This window comes from Rhamphochromis sp. 'chilingali', assembly GCF_963969265.1.
Source record: "Rhamphochromis sp. 'chilingali' genome assembly, chromosome: 1".
Lineage (NCBI taxonomy): Eukaryota > Metazoa > Chordata > Actinopteri > Cichliformes > Cichlidae > Rhamphochromis > Rhamphochromis sp. 'chilingali'.
Window position 1 is genome coordinate 36,613,420 of NC_137929.1, and position 22,295 is coordinate 36,635,714.

Genomic DNA, 22,295 nt, shown 5'->3' on the forward strand with positions numbered 1-22,295 from the left:
GACTGAATAATAAATGACATGTTTTATTATAATGTGACTTCAGTGTTTTATTTTTTATTTCCCCTGCTTTCAGGATAGAGCTCATAAGGAAGAGAGCCACTAGCCTCCAGCTGTATGTGATAACGATGTGTCGCCACCCGAAGTATGTGGCTGTGAGGTGTGAGATGGCTCCACGCCGTATGATGGGCTTTTTTTTAATGCCTCTCTGGCATCCAGAACCTTCAGGTGCCCCCAGGCAGGATTCACAGTTGCCTGTAATGAACATCAAAATAATTTCATGACTGAATCTCATCTTAAAACAGGGACATTTATTTATTCAGCTATTTGTTTTACTTTACATCACCGGGGTTGATTTGGTTTGTACTCAGTTTGACTAAAGTTGTTTGCTGATATGAATTAACCTACTCTGTAGGTGAAAAACATGTTTGCAGCTGCATAAACGCACAGAACATTCAATGAGCCATTAAAGGGCTTTTTTTCTATGCACGTGAGCCTCATTATGATGCTACCCTGAGTATTTAAACCAGTGTAAAAATGTTTTAGGACACATTAAACCATAAATGTCTTAACATAAGAGAAAAAACTGTAATTTCAACACCACGTCTCAAGATTTCTATGTAAAGATGTGTAAAATTATAGAAAATGACAGAGAAAATCCTCCTAGCTCATTATGCACCCTGTCTTGTATTTATAAGACATACATGTTTTGTTGATTCACAGAATTTTTTATTTATGTTTATCTGTTACTTAATTCCTTTTTGGTTCAGCGTGAATAGCTATGTGGGAGCAATCAGCAGAAAAGGCTTAAAACTGATGAAAATACAGTTAAATGTCCAAAAATAAAAGCCAATCACATTTTCCAGCCTTTTAGTGGACCTGATTGGAGTCTTTGCTGGGCCAACTGTAGCCCCAGAACCTAATGTTTGACACCCCTGCATTATATATATATATATATATATATATATATATATATATATATATATATATATATATATATATAGTATATTATAAGGCTGACACGTGTGCAGTAATGGGAGGCAGTGGATGGTTATCGGGGCCCAGCAGCCATGTTTCTCTGCCGCAGGGGTCTCCTGGGTAATTACAAACAGCCCCAGTCAGTGAAAAGCATCCAGACTTTGGATGAGGCAGCTCGTGTTTATTGCCACTGAAATGTCTTGCTGATCTGTTAGAAAGGAATCATAATAAAGATCGTGTCTAATATACAGCTCAGGGTTTCCGCACAAACGGACTCCTCATCTTCTCCAGACACTAAGCGCATGCACGCAGCAGCACGACCTGGGGCACTTCAGGCGCCCCCACAGGTGCATTTTTGCGGTGATCACGTGTGTGCCCGCCCCGCTCAGCAGCCTCCAATAAAGCACGGCAAAAGTCACCGCTCCTCTCCCTTCTAGCAGCCAACACCGCAACGAGGGAGGCACAGATCGGCAGCGGTGACGTGAAACGAAACAAGCACCGAGTCCGTACCCGCGGCTCCAGGAGGCTTAATTGGTAAACTAAAGCTCTCGGTAACCGGACGCCGCTGGTGGTGCTGGCTCGGAGCTCGGCAGAGGACACCGGGCCGTCCGGCGCATGTCGAGGTTGTGTTTTTCAGAGAAGGCCAGGTAAGTCAGACCCTCCTCCTGCTTTGCGGTGAAGCACGTCTCCGCTCTGTTTCAGTGCAGCTTCTTTTTATGCGTCAGCGTATTTCTGTTTGAACCATGAGTCTGATGACCATGTGTGCGTGCGTGCGTGCGCTCGTGTCAAACTCAGCTCACCTTTAGCATCCATAATTTAGAATCCGCAGTGAGCAATGCTCCGGGTTTTTGCGGAGCATCAGCACCGGAGGCACACACGCGCTGTCTGAGGATTGCTGAGAAACGACCCCCCCCCCCTACCCTTTCGGCGTGACCGTGGGACCATTAGAGCTGTAAATGCCGGCTGAATCAGCTGTAAAAAGCGACTGTGTGTGTGCAAAGTGCAAGCAGCGGCAGCCAGGGCTGATATGTCTGCGTTCTGCGATGTTATCAGAGAGCAGGACATGGCAGACTACCCCAGGAATGAGAAAAAGAAAAGATATTTAGACTCCATCGTGGAAATCCATTCTACAGACTTCACGAGTGCACATCATATTTCAATGGGTAATGTAAGAGTCGCAGTTAAACCCAGCCACGCTTTTCCAAAATCGTCTTGTTTTATTTTTGTGACATATACGATGATTCGTCACAGCTGTAATTAAAGTATTGTCCCCCTCAGCACAAGCAGCAGGAGTTTTATTTACAGACTGATCGCATCAGACGCGCACACTTTATGATTTATTGAATTAACGCCCCTGTGCACGCTCCGCTCTCCCTCTTTAGTTTCAATAGGCTGGAGCTCGAGTGAGGCAGGTCTGCGCGCACTGGAAGCCTGGGATTCAATTGGTGGAAGTAGAAAGTGGAGCCCCGTCCTCCTTTCTTTTTCTTTTTTTCCTTTGCTGCAGGAGGAGCAGACTTGGAGGAAATTGAGAGAGACGCCGCTCAGCAGCAGCAGCAGCCTGCGCAGTTTAGAGAGAGAGCACGGCATGAGGGACTTCACCCCCAAACTGCGCACCGACTCTGCAGGATGCACCCCTGCAGCTGTGTAGCTGCTTGAGGACGCACTGAGACGAGCTCGTTCCGGACGTGTGCAAGAATCTGAGGGACTGGGCTTGACTGGTTTCAGACCGCAGCTGCAACATTTGGTTTATCGTTCCTGCTCTCCTGAGAGCCGTGCGCTGTGGCCTTCTAGCGGACATGGGAAATGTAAACAGTAGTCGGGCTGGATTTTAAACTACGCACACGTCCCAAGTCCGCCTCCTCCTCCCGGGCCGTCCGAGACGGAGATGGAGACGGAAAGGATCGTGCATGAGCAGGAGGGAGAGGCTGAGCCGCCCATGCACCACGTCCATGGAACCAACCGGATTAGACCGTCCTCATACCGGGCCCTGCGCAGCGCCGTGTCTACCCTGGCCCGCCTGGATGACTTCAGCCGCGAGAAGATCGGCGCAGGGTTCTTCTCTGAGGTGTTCAAGGTGAGAAAACGGGGTCTAAACGGGGGGACGGGACAAGTTTTCACTTAACTTCCACGAGCTGATTTTGAGTCTCGTTTGTGACAAGCTCGAAGTTTAACGTGCACATCCTGCTCTGAGTGGAGCCTCTAAACTTTCAGTATTTTAAGACTGCAAATAGATGTACTTCCTGACGCCCCAGAATGAGTTGTTGACTTCCTGTCAAGTTTCTTGATGGTGCTGAATAACTGCTGAGGAAGCTGATGATGCATTTTTCTTTTTCTTTTTTTTTGATGGATGGCATCATGGTGTCCACACCTGTTTGCAGTGACCCATTAGTTGGTGAAAGATGGACGCAGTGTTTTGTTTTTGCCTCCCAACCCCGTGTGTAAGGGGATATGGTCAGTGCAGGTAGATCATGTACACCTGTAAGGTGACCCTACTCCTGACTCTGCTTGCACCAGTGGCCTTCATCCCCTTTTGTCACGCTGCCTTTTCAGTTGCGTCGAGCCTAATTCTGAGGTACGCCTCATTAATGATGGCTCTGAGTTGCCAGGGTGTGATGGCGTGAAAGAGATCACTCCAGGAGGAGCTGGCTGCGAAGAACCTTAATGCAGCGTAGCAGGTATAGCTTTAATCTCTCGAGTCTGTTTCATCACGGTTGTCTAGCTGCACCAGGAGCTCCCAGCAAGGTGTTTTAGCAGGTGTTTGTCTTTGTCTGAGGAGATTTTGTCAGCATAATGGTGTCACAACTGTCCACAGCTCAGTTATGAAATGTTACAGGTGTGTAGTTGAATTGGCAGGTGGGTGTGGCGCGACCTAAGACTTTATTAGGCTTGATTCAAAGATTATGAGGATTAGGGGGTTTAATCTAGAGCATACTGGGGCTTTATGGGAGCACTTGTTGTCACTGTTGATAAAGCTGATGTTTTTTTGCTGCAGATTAATGAGCTAATGGTTGCAGCTCTGTATTTATTCGCTGAGCAGCAGTGCAGGTGACTGCAGCAGCATTTGGTATAAATGAACAGTTCAAGCTTCTTCTTCTTTTTTTTTTTTCTTTTTTTTTCTTTTTTTTGGCCTGTCCCGTTTGGCTCTTTTGCCATCAGAATTGTTGTCTAAAGGCAAAGAAAGATGCCCAACGGATTTACTTTACCAAACTGACCATCCCAGCCTTGCCGTAATGGTCCATTTGATTCACCTTTTATTGTTTATTTTATTTTCACTTACTGAATACGGGACAGACTTGACTGGGGGAAAGAAGGGGAGAAAGAAAGAGGGAAAGAGAAACAGCTGAGAAGAGGGACGGGGGAGAAGGGCAAAAGACAAAAACCAACAGAACGGGCAGAGAAAAAAAAATGCATATATCAATCACCTGGATCACCTGTTGAGAAAGAAAAAAGAAAGCAAGCAGAAGAGAACAAGAGTAATAGAATAAACAACATCACAATGATATATGGGAATATGACAGTAAATACTAAATGTTAAACATTATTGTGCAGCACATAAGATCAACAGAACACAGTGTGCTTTGAGGTAGGAGCCAAAAAGGGTGTAGTTTGTGGGTGTGATCACCCGTGTGTACACCTGTGAGCATGGACGCACTTGTTTTTTGTTTTTTTAAAAGGTTCCTTCATGTAATAATCTGCTAGAGGGTGTGGGGGGGCCACAGCCCCGTCCTCCAGGGCGTGAAGCAGGTGTGGAGGAGATCAAAACTCCAGACATCCAGAGGCCCCCAGAACACAAGAGACCAAGGAAGACCAACAGAGGGGCAGCCGCGCCACTGTCCCAGAAAGAGCTGAGGAGAGTCCCAGATGAGGGCTCGCCCAGCAGCCGCGGAGCAGAAGCCAGGGGGAGTTGCAGTGACGCGCCCGTGAGCTCCGCCGGCAGCCAGCTGCGCCTGAGTGACCGAGCCCCAGGCCGAGAGGCCGGGGGCACCCCACCTCCGAAGTGGCCCGAGCGAGCCCCAGGCTCCAGGCCCCGATAAGCGGCCGCCAAGGAGTGAGCCGGTGTGTACCTGGACGCCCATCCCCGGACACAAAGAACCACCAACGCACCGATGTCTGAGGGGGTCCGCCACTGGCAGGGGAAGTGGTGGTAGGGGGAGATAGGCCTCCAAACCTTGGAGGGCCTGAGATGTCCCCAGAGAGGTGGCGCCTGACACCCAACCTGACATATAGACACAGACATACAGGCACACACAGATACAAACATCCATTCCCCCCCTCATGCTCTCATATGCACTTACTCCACACTCAACCAACGTGGAGACAGACATAAAGAGACGTTGTACACACGATCACACTCCCCAAGCGTACTCTACAAACCGGGTCTAGGTGCCCTCGCCCCTGGAGGGGGGAACTGCACCCAGACCCAGGTGGTGTTTCCCTTTTCCCTGCGGTGGGGGGAGGCAGACCGCCCCGACTCCGCAGCAGCAGGAAGGCTCCACACTCCAGACCGCAGTCGGACGGCCAACTCCTCCTCCTAGCCCCCCTGCTCCAGCAGGTCGCAGAGAACGGGGGTGAGAGAAGACTCCAAACCTCCCTCCACCCGCTCATTGTAGTGTTGATGCATGTGTGTTCTAAGGTGCATTTAAAACCCAGGAGGGCATGGAGCTACCTGCCATGGAGCAGCAGGTAAGCGCATGGTCCCTCCTGCTAGCCCTCAATGTCTACGTGTATTTAAAATTGAGAGGTGGGCAACGATGCCAGGGGTGGGGTGTTTTTTTTTTTTTTTTTTGTTTTGTTTTTTTTAAGAATCTAATAGGATCAAAGTTGGAACAATAATTTAAGTAGGTTTCGTTGTTTAATGAAGGCAAAACGGCCTCATTTCTAATCATTAAGTTGACTACCTGCTCTCTTAAGCGTTCTGATGAAAGGTGTTTGCCGTTTAGTCTGTTTCTTCTTTCATACAGACTTGGAATTAACCGAAGTACTGCTAAAACCTAAACCCCCAAAATTCTCAGGCAGCGCAGTTGTCAAGTTAAACGATCCAGCTGTAGTATTTTATAATGGTGTGTTTTTTCACACCCTACATCACACTCGCATGTGATTCGACAGGCTTTTGCAATAAATCTGCGTCTTTAAATTGAATTTACTGTGCAAAAAATAATCGTTAGACACTATTCACTCTATAGGTGACGAAGGCATTCCTCTGGGGTTATAGCTTCTGTATATTTTTTTAATAAACTGTTCAAGTTTTATTTAATTTGGTTTTATGTTGGTAGAAGGAAATGAACTCCGGGTTAGTGCGTTGGACTTTGTTTAACCTTTTAAGTGGTCGTACAAATGTCGGTGTCAGTGAGGTTGCTGGTGGAAATAATTTGGGTGCAGCTCTTATCGTGTGCTCTGCTCGTATACGATCGCCACACTTCTAGCAGCAATGCTTCATAGGCTGTATGTACCAGCCTGGACTAAAGCTTTAGAGTATTCATAGTTGCATTTAAGTTGCAGGTGTGGATTTCCTCCATATCACTCCTGTCACAAGTGTCTGTGTGTGGCTGGTCAGGCTTTCTGTGTGTATGTATAGAAATAGAAACACTTGTATGTTAACCTGCCCTACAGTAAATCACTGCCTGGCTGAAGAATTTCTTAATTATCAGTTGATGTGTTTGACTTCAAAAATCTAAAATATTAGAAAGGGACAATGTGATTTAATTTGGTAAATAGTTTATCAAAGGATTGCGAGCTCTGCTGTTCAATACTGACGTCAGTGCCTATAAAATAAACACTCCTTAAAGGTAAATCTGTCTACAGTAATGACTAGTTCTTGTTAAGAGATTATTTTGAGCTCCTTCATTTTGACTTGCCAAACACCCAGATGAGGTAATGTGTCTGATCTTTGGATCTGTGGTAACTCACAGGTTAACAGCTGGCTGTAAACAGCTCCAGTTGTTTTCAGTGTGATGATCTTGTCTTTAAAAGCATTAGTGGGACTGTAGAGGATGAATTTGGTCCTCCTGCAGATTGTTGCACAACTAAACTCGTGATATGAAATCACATGGAGTGGGTGCATAAGATGCTGAGTACAGTAATTATTTCCATCATCGATCATACTGTTGAACAGGCGTTTGTCAGAAATGGTGGCACATGCTTATTGTGGCAAATCATGAAAATGAAAGGGGTAAAAAACACAAAATGATCAGTTTCATGTAAGGCAAAGAAAAGCAGCAAAGGTTTTCATGTCAAAACGGGACATTATTTCAAATATTTCTAAAAAGTTGGTCTCTACTTCTAACATTTTAAAGGTTAAAAAATTAATTGGCTGGGCTGTGGAGTCTAATGCCGTTTTCACACAGGCTTTGGAGGCCTGGACTTATCTACACGCGTAACCCAGTTGGCGTGCACGAGCGATCACAAATGACTCAGGCATCAGGTGCCCTTTATCACGTCCGTTCCTTGGTACAAAGTTTAAGGAAAAGTGATGACTGTGCAGCATCTACGCCGTCTCCTGTGCGCTCTGCTCGGGCCAGCGGATTTCCAGAAGGGGGAAGTCCTGATGATCATTTGTGCATTCATTTGTGAAATAAGAATGTTTTTTTCACAAGAAGTTGACTCATTATACAAAACACGATTAAGTAAAAATATCTAATTCTTGCTTTTGAGTGCTTCAGTTTAAAAGAAGTCCGGCTCAGGTCGACCTTCACTAAACGAGGCTTTTTGTGTTCGGACTTCACTCTTTGTGCTGTTCTCGTTCTCAAGGAAAATGTTCTTGAGGCCACTCGGCTTCTTGAAGCCACTCCCTCAGCTTTGCCCTTTGAATGGCCAATGAGCATGCAAATGTCACTGTGCTCACTGCAGGCTTGTTAAGTTGCCAATTGAGTCTGGATGAGTGTGCTCTTTGATAGTGCTATATAAATGCAAAATTGTTACCACAGCTATCAGTCATATTTATAAAGTGTGCTGACCGAATAGTCGCTCCTGTGTCCGGGTTTAGCCCGGAGGAAGAAGGCCCAACTGTTCTGCAGAAAAATCCCCCTACCTGATGTTTTGTTTATGAAACTTTACTAAACTGAAAGTGTGTATGGGCCACGCTTTGAAATGGATGCTCCTGCACTTACTCACAAAGGCCTCCTGGCCTCCTGCCATGTGTGTGCTGCTGTTGTGCTTCAGATCAATGGTGACTCGCAGCAGCACAAACGGGCAGCCATTCACATCTCCAGAGTGAAATTGTGCAATCTGGGAGGGGTCGGGGGGGAATAGAGGGCAGGGCGATTTAAAAAAAAAAAGAAAAAAAAAAAAAGAAGAAGAAAAAAAGGAGTGCACATGTTAAGACAAATCCTCCAGGTGCTGTAATTTGTCTTTTTAATATTGTTCAAAGCAAAGTTCTGGACGTGTCTGTCTGTAAGTGCCAGCTTTTGCACTTGTGCAATACTCCTAATTCATCAGCCTGATAACCCAGAGGCTCGAAAGCAATAAAGCGCCCATTCACAATTAAACTGCATCATAAGCCAAAGGTTCAGTTAACTGTAGGATGTGGTTATTTATTCTGTCCCTTTCTCAGGGCTGCAGGGAGTTGAGCAAACAAATTGGATCAATTTCTAATTGGATTATTGTTTTACTTCATATTACTGCGTCACGCTCCGGCTGTTTCTCTCCTGATAATAGATGGCATGTTTGTGAACGCAGAGAACGTTAGACGTCCAAGAACAAGCACACGTAGAAGATTTGGTTCTCATTTGGACTTTCTCCATCATTTACATGAGACATGGAAATCTCAGCGTCCACAGAAAATCCCACTCTGCAAAGGCAACTTTGGTGTATCATTTGATGTTTTGTCTGTTCAGACAGGACATGAAATTGTTATATCTCGTGTGTGTGTGTGTGTGTGTGTGTGTGTGTGTGTGTCCAGTCCATCACAAACCTCAAGTGCTTGAGGAGTCTGAGGCTGGTGATATTACGTCACATTCGTGGCACAACCGAATTCACAGATCACTGACTGTATATGAAAGTTTCCATGTGGGTTCCACACATCGAATTCAGCTCACTGTGGCTCTGGAAGTTGTTGCACACAGGAAGTGACGAGGAACCGGATCCCGGGCTGAAGACGTCACGTGACTGCAGTCACACCTGAGCTGCAGCACACCTCGCTCTTAATGTGTGAGGGCTCTATCACGTCTTGTTCTTTCAGTTATAAATGTAAAACATGAACTGATAGTTGGCTGGGTAAAGGTAACATTTGCCACCTAGATATGGGAATTAAGCTGGTTCCAGATCCTTCAATTCATTGGACTTGTATACCTCAAAGCTTATCAGAGTATCTATTATCAGTGCTGGTATGTGTGTGGGGTTTTTGTGTTTGTTTGTTTTTTTTTTTTTTTGTGCATAGCTAAACTGTGATGTCAGTCTCATGCCATTGCACACCTCCACATGCAGTTTTATTCTCTGCCGCTCTGCTCTGTTAATCAGTTGGTAGTTGATGCTGAAAACTTTTCTTTCCCACACAGAAATTCGATCACATAAAGTAGCTGGTGAATAATCGAACCTTTAAGTAGAATAGGCAGATGTGCTGCTGTCAAAGTTTTATCTGTACTCATCCATAGTTCTTCCTCCAGGTATAGCTAAAATGATTTAATCTCATTATTTTTGACCTGTCTATAAATACATGACTGCCTAATTTGTAAATTATATAAAGCAAAATTTAAGCTGCTAACAACTGCTGTGCATTTGCAAGCCTCTTTGCAACCCACCTCCCTTCTGGCTTCTCCTTTTCATGCTGTTTCTGATTTAATCAGTGTCCTGTTACTGATGCCTGCCCTGCTGTGCGCCCTGTCTCCAGTTTTCCAAGTATGTGTATCGAGTTCCCAGAACGGAGCCATACCAGCAATTATAAAATTACTGCAGATGGACCACTAGCAGTCTTATTTTTCACTTACTGTGCTCCTGACTGAGCTGAGCTTAATAAGGTCAGAGCCCAGATGTTATCTTTCAGTGTAGCAGTTGTAGTAGTTTCACCAGTGCGTTCCAGTCTTTCTGCTCATTACTACAAGCAGCCTGTTATCTTAGTGTTATATTTAACAAACATGCTGTACGTGATATAATTCCCCATTTCCTGATTGCTTTATTCTTTTGGTAATTGAGCTTCAGCATCACTGCCAGTTTTCTCACAAACACTGAATTTCCATGAAACTCCTCACTGTAAGAAAGCCAGTCTTCCTGGTAATTATCATACATGCTGTGATTAGCCCGACTGGAGGCTGTGTGTGCATTTGTTTTGGACTCTGCCTAAACCTGATGTAAGATAACAAGCTCATGGAGAGTAAGTGGATAAGAAGTGGGATTTAGGAGTGTTGTCCCTGTGATTGAAGTGTGTCGGTCAGCTGTATGTGACGAGTTGGTAAGATGAAGGAAATGGTTTGTCAAACGCTGCTGTGCTGCTGCTGTTTGAGTGTTTATCAAGTTTATATCTGCCATCAAGACCTGTTGCTAGGCAAAAATTCACTATCATCAGCTATATTTGGCTTCTAGCAATTAGACTGTTTCCTGCTTTCTTAAATGTAGGGATTTTTTTTTCTTAAAAAAAAATTGTAATAAGGGCTTTGATATTTGAACATTTTAAATCAGGTTTAACATAGAGCTAGATTATTTTCAGCCCACCCGCTATAGTTAACAAGCTGTCATTTATCCACTATTTGTAGACCTGAAATTAATTTTGTTTAGTTTGCGGGTTATATGTACATTATATTTAGCAAATAAACGTGCTAGCTAATAAAGTTTCTTCCTTAAATATTCCTTAATAGAGTATGCTTTGTAGGTAGGTTGTATTTTTATTCAATTTCAGGATTATTTTATTTAAGCCACTTAACATTGACCTGTGAATCATTTAGGTACATAAAGATGCCTAACTCGATAAATGAGCTTGTATCGTCTGCATATAACAAACAGCATGGTAAACAATGAGACTGAAGTTATGTCTTTTGGCACTTTGTTACTGGCAGCCTGTCACAAAAACACAGAACTTGTTCCAATTTCATTAGTTGAATCTAGTGTGTGTGTGTGTGTGTGTGTGTGTGTGTGTGTTAAAAAATTGAGGAAAACTGGGCAAGTAGAGGACAAAAGATGTGTCAGGACTGGGGAAAAAACATCTACAGTAGATTAACGATATCTGAAAGTCCTTAAAGTGGGAAAAATCCAGCACAGGACCTGACTGATGCATCTGGCCCTTCAGTCGACCCATGTACTGTTCACTGAAACCTCATCAGAAATGGTTGCAAGTCTTACAGTGGGGCAAAAAAGTATTTAGGCAGCCACCGATTGTGCAAGTTCCCCCACCTAAAATGATGACAGAGGTCAGTAATTTGCACCAGAGGTACACTTCAACTGTGAGAGACAGAATGTGAAAAAAAATCCATGAATCCACATGGTAGGATTTGTAAAGAATTTATTCGTAAATTAAGGTGGAAAATAAGTATTTGGTCAATAACAAAAATACAACTCAATACTTTGTAACATAACCTTTGTTGGCAATAACAGAGGTCAAACGTTTACTATAGGTCTTTACCAGGTTTGCACACACAGTAGCTGGTATTTTGGCCCATTCCTCCATGCAGATCTTCTCGAGAGCAGTGATGTTTTGGGGCTGTCGCCGAGCAACACGGACTTTCAACTCCCGCCACAGATTTTCTATGGGGTTGAGGTCTGGAGACTGGCTAGGCCACTCCAGGACTTTCAAATGCTTCTTACGGAGCCACTCCTTTGTTGCCCGGGCGGTGTGTTTTGGATCATTGTCATGTTGGAAGACCCAGCCTCGTTTCATCTTCAAAGTTCTCACTGATGGAAGGAGGTTTTGGCTCAAAATCTCACGATACATGGCCCCATTCATTCTGTCCTTAACACGGATCAGTCGTCCTGTCCCCTTGGCAGAAAAACAGCCCCATAGCATGATGTTTCCACCCCCATGCTTCACAGTAGGTATGGTGTTCTTGGGATGCAACTCAGTATTCTTCGTCCTCCAAACACGACGAGTTGAGTTTATACCAAAAAGTTCTACTTTGGTTTCATCTGACCACATGACATTCTCCCAATCCTCTGCTGTATCATCCATGTGCTCTCTGGCAAACTTCAGACGGGCCTGGACATGCACTGGCTTCAGCAGCGGAACACGTCTGGCACTGCGGGATTTGATTCCCTGCCGTTGTAGTGTGTTACTGATGGTGACCTTTGTTACTTTGGTCCCAGCTCTCTGCAGGTCATTCACCAGGTCCCCCCGTGTGGTTCTGGGATCTTTGCTCACCGTTCTCATGATCATTTTGACCCCACGGGATGAGATCTTGCGTGGAGCCCCAGATGGAGGGAGATTATCAGTGGTCTTGTATGTCTTCCATTTTCTGATGATTGCTCCCACAGTTGATTTTTTCACACCAAGCTGCTTGCCTATTGTAGATTCACTCTTCCCAGTCTGGTGCAGGTCTACAATACTTTTCCTGGTGTCCTTCGAAAGCTCTTTGGTCTTGGCCATGGCGGAGTTTGGAGTCTGACTGTTTGAGGCTGTGGACAGGTGTCTTTTATACAGATGATGAGTTCAAACAGGTGCCATTCATACAGGTAACGAGTGGGGGACAGAAAAGCTTCTTACAGAAGACGTTACAGGTCTGTGAGAGCCAGAGATTTTCCTTGTTTGAGGTGACCAAATACTTATTTTCCACCCTGATTTACGAATAAATTCTTTACAAATCCTACCATGTGGATTCATGGATTTTTTTTTTTTTTTCACATTCTGTCTCTCACAGTTGAAGTGTACCTCTGGTGCAAATTACTGACCTCTGTCATCATTTTAAGTGGGGGAACTTGCACAATCGGTGGCTGACTAAATACTTTTTTGCCCCACTGTATATAGCCTCTTTCTGTGTGTGTGCTTGCAAATATGTCTCACTGTCCATGTAAAATGTAAAGAAGTGACGGTTTTCCAAAGAGTTTTGCACAGTACTGTACTCGTTTATGTTTGCATTTTCATAACATTTCTACTCTGCCTCTCACTCATTCGGTTTTTATTGGATTAGCTGAGCTTAACTTTCAGTGGATCCTCTAATTACTGAAGAAATACCCCCGATGTACCTGTTACTCAATGTTGGGATTTCTGTGATGGTGGCAGGAATGTTTTCCTCTTCTTTCTAACATTTTATAGATTTGGCAGTTGCTTTATGGATTTATTACCCAGGTCGATTTATATTAGAAAAAACGACTTTCTTGCAGAAAACAAAATCTTTTCTTCCATCGTATTGGTCTTACACTTCCTGAAATGGCATGGGGGAGAGGGAAATAAAACATTTTTGTAACCAGCAAATCTGGGAATCTCCCAGTAGGACGTGTCAGGATGTAATCGGTTCTTAGTAAATCCCGGTGGCTGGAACGATTTCAGCTCTGGAAATCTAAAACGACAACAAAGGAGGAGAAAAAAAACAGATCTCCTGTGTTGCATACACACAAACCACGATCCATCATCAGCTGTCTCCTGTGTGCCTGTGATCATTTTCAGTGTTTGGGATTAGGAGGCGGGCTGGGTGTATGTGCTTGTGTTACTGTTGGATGGTGGTGTTGGTATGGGAGAGCCAGTGCAGACTTGAAAATGATTGCTTTTAGTGTGGCACTTTTCCCTCATTATTCCCTTCCTCTGTCATTCCAGTCGGGGCCTGCTTTGCTGCAGCTCGCTGCACAAATATTTATCTTTGTTTATATTCTGCACGGCCACACAAACTCGAAAGTGCTGAGCGTGTGGTGTTTCACGTCTTCATTTAAACCGCTGTGTTTATTGAATGCAATTTTTCAACTTGACTGTGGATTAAAATAGGTAGTTGGGCAAGAGTTGCCCAACACTTATGTTTTCAGGTCCCTTTTTTTTTTTTTTTTTTTTTTTTTCCCTTTTTCACCCCCTCTCGTGGTTACCAATAGATTTATATCAGGAGACACTTTGTGTGTTTACGTTGGTGCACAATGAGCGTTTCCTCCCGTCCACTTGTTGGTGGGGCTGTAGTCTTAGCTAAACCTCAAGGAGAGCAACTCCCCTGTAAGAAGGTAAACAAGTGGTTCAGTATTTGTGTCGCCAGTGACGGTGGCTCAGTTCACTGTTCCATTAAGGAGTCACCTCAAGAAAACAAGATGTACTCTCTCTCACTACTTGCAGTATTAAAGCCACACATGGTAATTTATTGGCTGTTTGTGTTTCATACATATATCTTCCTCCAAAATCTGCCACTTCCAAATCCAGCGGAAATATGTCCTCACTATATTTGATAAAAACATAAATTCCCCTAAAAATCTGAAATTAAGGACAAGTAATAGTCAGGTAATTACAAATAACACTTTCCAAAGTGTACCTGAATGAATTTCCACCTTGGACTTTGTTTCTTTTGGTCTTTTATTTTGAAATTCACTTAAAAATTAGGCCTCCGGATGATTTCCTTGCATTTAAGAAGGTTAACACGGCAAGGACCCAGGTCTGTCTTTCTTACTAGACTCCAGCACAGCTCCCAGGTAGATCCAGTCTTGGGGAGGCGGGGGTTGTTAGGTAATAATTTTTAAAAAGTTGGTGTTGTCATTTATGCGCATGGATTTGATGAGGTGTTACTTATATTGTATTTAATATGGACTCTAGAAGCTATCACTACAGCTGTATAACATCTTGTATGTCCATGTATCAGTGAAGGAAGTAATTTTTCTAGAAATAATCAGACACTCGATGACCTTAGTTAAAAAATAAATAAATAAATAAATAAATAAATAAATAAATAAATAAATAAATAAATAAAATAAAATATCAGTCATGTCTCATGCATGTATTAATCCAGTCGATCCAGACCTGGTCCTCATGTTCCTCTGTCTGCTTTAGCAGCCTCTCTGGGGTCAGCGATGATGACAGTGTGTTGCTGCATGCGTGAACTTAAATGACCCCTCTTTGTTTTGGCCTGTGTGTGAGGAGGCGTGGCCGGCTCAGTGTTGTTGTTGTGCAACAGACAGTGATCGGTTTTGTGACAGCTCGTGGACTGCACGCCTCCTGGATCAGGTTGTGTTTCTGAACCTGACCTGACCGCGCAGAGTGGGACCTCCCTGCTCGTTCACTGATGGACCAGCGCTTGGCTGGGTGCCTCGTCTCGGTCGTTTCCACGCGTGCGTTCTTATTGAAACGCAGTCTGTAAGCTTCTTCACGCTATAACTGAGAGCAGTGCCTCAGGCAGCAGCTTAAGCCTTGAGTTGTTTTGCAGAAGTAATTTTATCCATCAAACACAAGTTTACTTCCCCCCCTCGGGACTTTGCTTGGTCTCTTCACACTTCAGCGTAAACCTCACGTGTCAGTTTGGTTGATGTGTTGCTTCCTTTGTTAAAAATGTCTTGAAATGCTGATTGTGAGATAAATGTTGCTTTCCTTTTGTTAAAATACTGTGTAGGAAGCACATTTAGTGATGATGATGATGATTATTACTTTTTTTGAAAGGGATGTTTTTCTTTCATATGCATCTACAAGCCAGTACTGTGAGGAGATTTGCCACATTTGTTTTGCTGTATACTACAAGAAACGCATTTTAGTCCAGTCTCCTTGTATTTCCACTTTCTGATGTGGTTTGAAGGCTGATTTACTTTTCATTAAAGTAGCCAGAGACGGGCTACTGCTGGTGGGAAGCTGAAGTAACCATGAAATCCTCAAGGCCTTTGGAGTTGACCCCATGTCTGGAGGCAAAGGTCAGGGTGTGTGTGTGTGTGTGTGTGTGTGTGTGTGTGTGTGTGTGTGTGTGTGTGTGTGGTTACAGCCAGCCACACTCCACCCTCTGCAGCAGTGTGTGATCTGTTCAGCACAGATTTTCTAGTCGCCGCTACAAGGTGAAATCACACAAAACACACCACAAAACATAGCATTACATGAAATGAACATCAGCTTAAATGTTAGTGAAGCTTCTTTGATATTCAGGAAAAATTGTGTTTACATATCATAAAATGTAATCTGCATTTTACACTTTACCAAAAACATTTATGTTTGTTTCATTTATGTTTATAGTCCAAAATCCTTAAGGTTCACTTGTTTGTGGTGAAACCGATTTGTTAAATAGGTGGTAGTAATAGTAGCAGTGACTGCATTTTTCAGTGTATTATATTCTTCGTGCCAACATAAACAAAATGATTTTTTATTTTTTTTTGGTTAATTTTCCCTCTCATCCACTTTGCCTCAAAGTCAGTTAGCAGCTCTAGCTAACATTAGAAATGGATTCATTAATATTAAAAAATATTAATCGCAAATGCCAAAACAACTGCCGTGTTTTGGCATTGAGACTCCTTACAGCAGTTCGCGGGCTGAGGGTACCTTGCGCTTGGATTAAACCCTGGCTGCAGCTTGCTGCATTAACCGTAAGAAGCCTGGCAGTACCGCAGCACTGCAGAAACGACCATCTGTCAGGTTAAACTACAGGTCTGGTCTCTCTGAGGCTGCAACAAATGTGTAGTTTTTCTCATAGTACGGTTTACATATGCTCTTTTCAAACCAGTCTTTCCTTCCAGTGCGTTGTCCATCTGCATCTCTGGCACGTCCTTCCCTCCCTCGCTGTGCATCAGTCTGCCTCATCGGGCTGCTGGCTAATGACAGACGCTGCTGCACGTTGGCTCTACTGAGCGAGACGGCAAAAAATGCCAGTGACCTTTCCTCTGCTGACAGCAGCACTTTACAAGGCTCTGTGTGTTTGAAGGCGAGCGTTAGGGTGTGGCTGGGCACATGCATGTGAGCAGAAGTCTTTTTTTGTGTGTGTATGTGTGTAATTGGTTCATATCATGGATAATCTCTCTATGTAGGCATGGACATTCCAGTGGTGAGTCCTTGGAGATGACCATCAAAGTGCTTGGAATGAAAAACACCACGCATACGCCGTTAGCCTTACAGAGTTCAGCTTTTCAGATGGCCAAAAAAACCAAACTGCACACGTAAGAAAGGTTTGCACTTGAGCTCCATGCTGAGTCAGGCTGACTCTGTGATGATGAGTGAGAGGTTGTTTGTTTGGGAGCTTAAACTGTCAGGACAAAATTTGACAGGTCGAACAGGGCTGCAGTTCCAACCACTGCTGTCTCAGCAGTTGGTGCATGTTTGCAATGTAACCTGCCTGTGCGAGTCAGTGTGTGTCTGTGTGTGGCTGCCCGTTAATCACAGGATTACACAGCAGAGTGTCAAAAAAAAAAAAAAGATATCGTCTAAGTGTGTGAAGGCAGAGAAACCTAGACAAGTGTGATGTGAATCCACAGCCATGCAGGCTGCTTTCCAAGAGAAATTGGTGCTAATGTGTGCACAAAGAGGCTTTTTAAGTATAAAGTAACCTTTAATCAGCTTCAAGGCTCCATCTTCCAGCCCACATGAGTCTGCATCAGCCTCTAAGTGCAGCAGATGTATAAAGAGAAGTGGAGATTAGTCCTGCACTTCTACCCTCTACACTTGTGCTGCTCAGCCTTCCTTTTTATTCTGCAACAGGAAGTAAGCGACTGTTCACAAGTGCAGTTGTGTCCGTGTGCGAGTCTTACATGTGTGCACCCATGCATGCGTGCAGCGCTTGCAGTCTGGAGTCCTCGAGCGACCTTTTTAAGAAGAGACACAGCAGCCAGTCGATGAGAGTCGGCCTCAGAGTGTGTGTGTGTGTGTGTGTGTGTGTGTGTGTGGCATTACTCACTGCACTCTAGTCTGTACTCTAATAGGCTTTGTGGTTTTTCTATCATCAGTCAGATCCAGAGCTCAGCTAAGATCCAGGCCAGTGTCACTCTGACTTTAGTTCACGACTGCAGACTTTGACCCTCTCTCACGCTCTCTCACTCCTTCGCTTCACATTTATTATGTCACAAATGAAGATAAAAGGTTACCGGTTTAGCTTTTATTGTTAGCTAAAAGGATATTTGATGTATAGCCAAGCTTTAAGGTCACTGTTTTAGACTGTGCATGTAAATAAGACTCCACGAGACACTGAATTGCATCCTGCTAACCCTAACAAACAGACTGAGCGGGTTTAAAGGGGGTTTAGAGACCGCTTTAGAAACATTTAACACTGATTCAGTCTGTTTGGCATGTATATGTAAATTATACTTCCCAAAACCACATCATAGTGCTGTCAGTGTTAATCTCGTTAAAATGATGTTAACGCCATAACTGCATTAACGCAGCAAATCTCTGTTAACGAGTTACCGCGGATGGCCCCGTGCGTGGGGCTGGCCGGTGTTAGCACGGTTAGCTCGTTAACGCGTTGATGCTGTCCAATGCTTTCCAGAAAGTAAAAATGCTGTTGAATTTCTACCACTGAAAGGTGTTCATGTGTGATCACTTTAACCTTTCTTGGTGTTGTCAGCTATTGAAGGCTCGACTGATGTGATTTGACCGATAGAAAAGAGCAGATTTAAAGTTGGCGGCTAAAAACCTGAGCAAAAGAATGAAGCATGTATGTCTGCATGCGCCATGTAAACGCTTGTACCCTTATACTTAAATTTGTCTGGTTTTCTGACCCGTGTTGTCCAGAGTTATGTCAAAAAAGTTGTAAAAAGATATCAAATGAAGTCTTCTATTCTGTATTAAGACTTTTTATTAATATAGTGTTTCACAGGACAGGAGCGAGTGGATATTCTAGCAAATCCACCCCAAGTTCAGACGGACGTCTCAAATTCTGCAAGCTTCAGGTCACATGTTAAAATTCATGATGGTGCAGTTTTTAAAAAGATAAAGTATGGCCTGTTTGGAAGGATTTCTAGAAGGAAGCCTCTTTTCTCCATGGCAGCATTGTTTCAGTTTTCAAAGATGCATTTGAACAAAGCCGAAGACTTCTAGAGCAATGTGCTTTAGACAGACCAAAGTGGAGATGTTTGGCCGTAATGCACAGCTCCATGTTTGGCATGTTTGCTGTAAACCAAATGTCAGCATGGTAGTGGAGGGATGATGATTTGGGCTTGTACAGCCACAGGACCTGGGGACCTTGCAGTCACTGAGTCGACCATGAATCCCTCTGAATACCAAAATGTTCTAGAGTCAAGTATGAGGTCAGCTGTCTGACACGTGGCAGAAACTGGGTCATGCACCAGCACAATGACCTGCAGACATGGCAGGAAATCTACAACAGAATGACTGAAAAAGAATTAAAGGGTTGTAACGGACCAAAGTCCAGACCTCAACCTGACTGAAATACTGTGGAAATTTTTTTTGAGAGCTGCACATGGTAAATGGCCTGTATTTGTATAGCGCTTTACTAGTCTCTAGGGACCCCAAAGCGCTTTACACATCCAGTCATCCACACATTCACACACTGGTGATGGCAGCTACATTGCAGCCACAGCACCCTGTGGCGCACTGACAGAGGCACATGAATGAATGCCTGCAAACCTTAGCGAATTGAAGAGTGGCCCAAAATTCCTCCACTATAATAAAGGTGGTTCTACAAGCTGCTCAATGTCCTTTTCTCACATTTACGTACTTATTTTTCAGTAACTGGTAAATTTGTAAATGTACCGATACCCTGTTACAATTGTTTGTGGTGAGATGTTACAACAACACTGTTGCGCGTCATAGCAAGGCTCAGCATTTACTGGAGCAGTGCAGCATGTTGTGTTTTTTTTGGTGTTGGCTCCTTTATGCAAGAGTACGCTCTCACAGAGCTGCTAGACATACTTTTAGACATTTTGGACAGGACCCAAAGTAAACCAGTTGAATACACGTAGCACTACTAGAGGACAAATGAGTTATTTTAATTCCAGCTTAATTGGCTGTAACAATAATGCTTTGGACCAGTTAAATACTCTAACATCATCGAGCTATATTTGTTTGCACGCCAAAGTATTTGTGATTGCTTTAATGGTAAAACAATTAACTTTTATAGACTTGTTAAATTACAAAAAATCTCTAAAGGCAGCAGATGAAGCGTGAGGGGTCAGAATGCATAAAATGATAGAAAACGAAGTCAGAATTTAGCAGCAGTCCTCTCTAATTGATTCACAATGCCAACATTTTCCTTTCACACTTACTCGTACATGTAAAACACTTAAAGTGCTGGCCTTTCTCACCACGCACACGCACAGCAAACATTCCCAGAGTGTTTTGCTTTCATCTGCTGCTCGTACACATTTCTGTGGAAGTCAAACTACTTGCCAAGCAAATATGCACAAACATGCACCCGCCAGGAAGCATGTCGCATCGCCATAGTTACCATACCAGACGGCCTCATTGTCATGGCAGCAGGTTTGGTCAGACGAGCAGCCAAGAGGAGTGTGGAAGAAACTCGACCGACCCTCTAAATGCTTCGTGGCCGGTTTCCAGATATCATTCAGTCAGCACTTAGATTTTTATTGCTTCAGAGGGTGTTGATGGTGTGACTGATGCATGTGTGATAGATCCGTCATCACCAGCGCTGCGCCGCACGCCTACTCTCCTCAGCCATACATCTGTTAACTGTGAGGCGTCTTAAATATTTCTTTCATCCAAATGTGGAGCAGTCATGGATTCTTCCGGGGTGTGAGGCAGATTTTAAGTGTTTTTGCTTGTGATGACAAATTGTCTTTTCGGCTTTTCAGCTCTCGTTGCTTCAGTTGATCTAAATAAAGCGTTTGTGCTCCTTTCCCTTTCATCATCCAGGTGCAACACCGTGTGTCTGGTCAGGTGATGGCTCTGAAGATGAACATCCTGGCCAGTAACAGGGCCAACATGCTCAGGGAGGTCCAGCTCATGAATCGACTATCGCACCCTAACATACTCAGGTAACTGAAATGTTGGCTTTCCATCTCACTGTTAACATAAACTCAGTTTTTACCTTTTCATTTAAAAACATTTCTTTCCAGTGTTTGATTTTCATTGTGATGGCATGTCTCATCGTACACTGTTTAGAATAATCGGCCTTCAAACACTGGTGATAGATGTGGTTTGTGTGGTCCACAAGAAGAGCCCACAGACTAGATTTTCAGTTGGTTCATTGTCAGTGATTGCACTGCTGTGTCTGTATCGTTCAGTTCTGTCCGGTGTTGAACTGTTTTGGTTTTGTTTGTTTTGGGGTTTTCTTGCACAATTGCACTTTGTGTAGTCCTGCGTTTGTTTGTCATGTGTAGCACCACATGGAGGAACGTTGTCTCGGTTCACCGTGTACTGTACCACTGCACATGCTTGAAATGACAATAAGGCCACTTGACTTGAAAATAACTTTTTAATGACCTTTTAATAAGAGTCTTTGGCACTTTTTGCCGTAGCCTGAAGTGTACATGGATGTAAAAGCGGGTGGGCTATAAAAGGTCCATAGACCACATTGGTGCGCCACACCTGATTTAAAAACATTTAAAACAAACAAAACAAACGGCAAAACAACTTGGTGCAATTAGCTGCACAGCAGACCATGTTATTGAACGATTGCAATAAAATGCTCCAGAAGCCACAAACTGTCTCGAGTTCCAGCTCAGTGATTCAGATTAGCAGATGCGACACTTGCCCGGCAGCTTCCTCTGTCGGGACATGCCTCTCAAAGCAGCCGTGCTTTGATAAAACCATTTTTTAAACTGTTGACACTGTTTAAATGGTTGTGTAATATACCCTGTGATAGAACCTGTCCCGGGTGTGTCCACCATACTAAAAAAAAATCCTTGAAATGTTTAAAAAGTTTAGACTTGACATTAATATATGTTCCTGTACTTTACCCACAGGTTTATAGGAGTGTGTGTCCATGAGGGGCAGCTCCATGCTCTCACAGAGGTAAGTCTCATTAATGTGCTACAGCACAGATGGCGATCTGGTTTTGATCTCCTCATTTTGCCCTTTGTAGTGGTAACAGGCGGCTGTGTGCATCTGCATGAAAGCAATGATGTGACCAGAAACTGATATTTATCTGCCTTTGTCCTCACTATAAACATTGTAGCAAACAAGATTCCCTTGAAGCAAGAAAAAAAGTCAAACTCATCAAATGGAGGGAAAATATCTGCAGCCTCAGTCTGTGGTTTTTAATTCAGTCTGTATGAGAAAGCCAGCCTAAATTAATGTTATACATTGGTTTTTGAGCTCACTTTACACTGAACGTGACATTTATTGTGCATTTTATATCTTTTACATTATTTATCTAAATGCTTTGAGGCATTTATGAAAAGTTTTGGCTCTTTTGATTTTGAAATCAAATTTAAATTGCACTCTGATCTCACCGTCTGAGTTTTAAATCTGGCCGTAAAGAGATGGTTTCTTCAGATCCTGTACTTCAAACTAGTATGGGTCGAGTTATTGGTCCCGGGGGGAGGAGAAAGAGAATCAGGCCTGCTGTAAGGCATCGGCTGGCTTTTTAATTTGCTAAATATACCCGTCTAATATCATC

General features: G+C 43.7%; 1 protein-coding gene across 1 annotated transcript in view; it reads left to right on the forward strand.

Annotated features, from left to right (window-relative positions):
* The first annotated feature begins 1,045 nt into the window (after positions 1-1,045).
* The window catches only part of tesk1b (testis associated actin remodelling kinase 1b), a 34,156-nt gene continuing 12,906 nt past the window's right edge, over positions 1,046-22,295 (forward strand). Inside the window, exons 1-4 of the mRNA XM_080868816.1 lie at positions 1,046-1,622; positions 2,480-3,049; positions 20,588-20,709; positions 21,640-21,688. Of these exons, the coding sequence (XP_080724942.1) occupies positions 2,861-3,049; positions 20,588-20,709; positions 21,640-21,688 (360 nt within the window). The 5' untranslated portion in view covers positions 1,046-1,622; positions 2,480-2,860. The remainder of the gene's footprint in view (positions 1,623-2,479; positions 3,050-20,587; positions 20,710-21,639; positions 21,689-22,295) is intronic.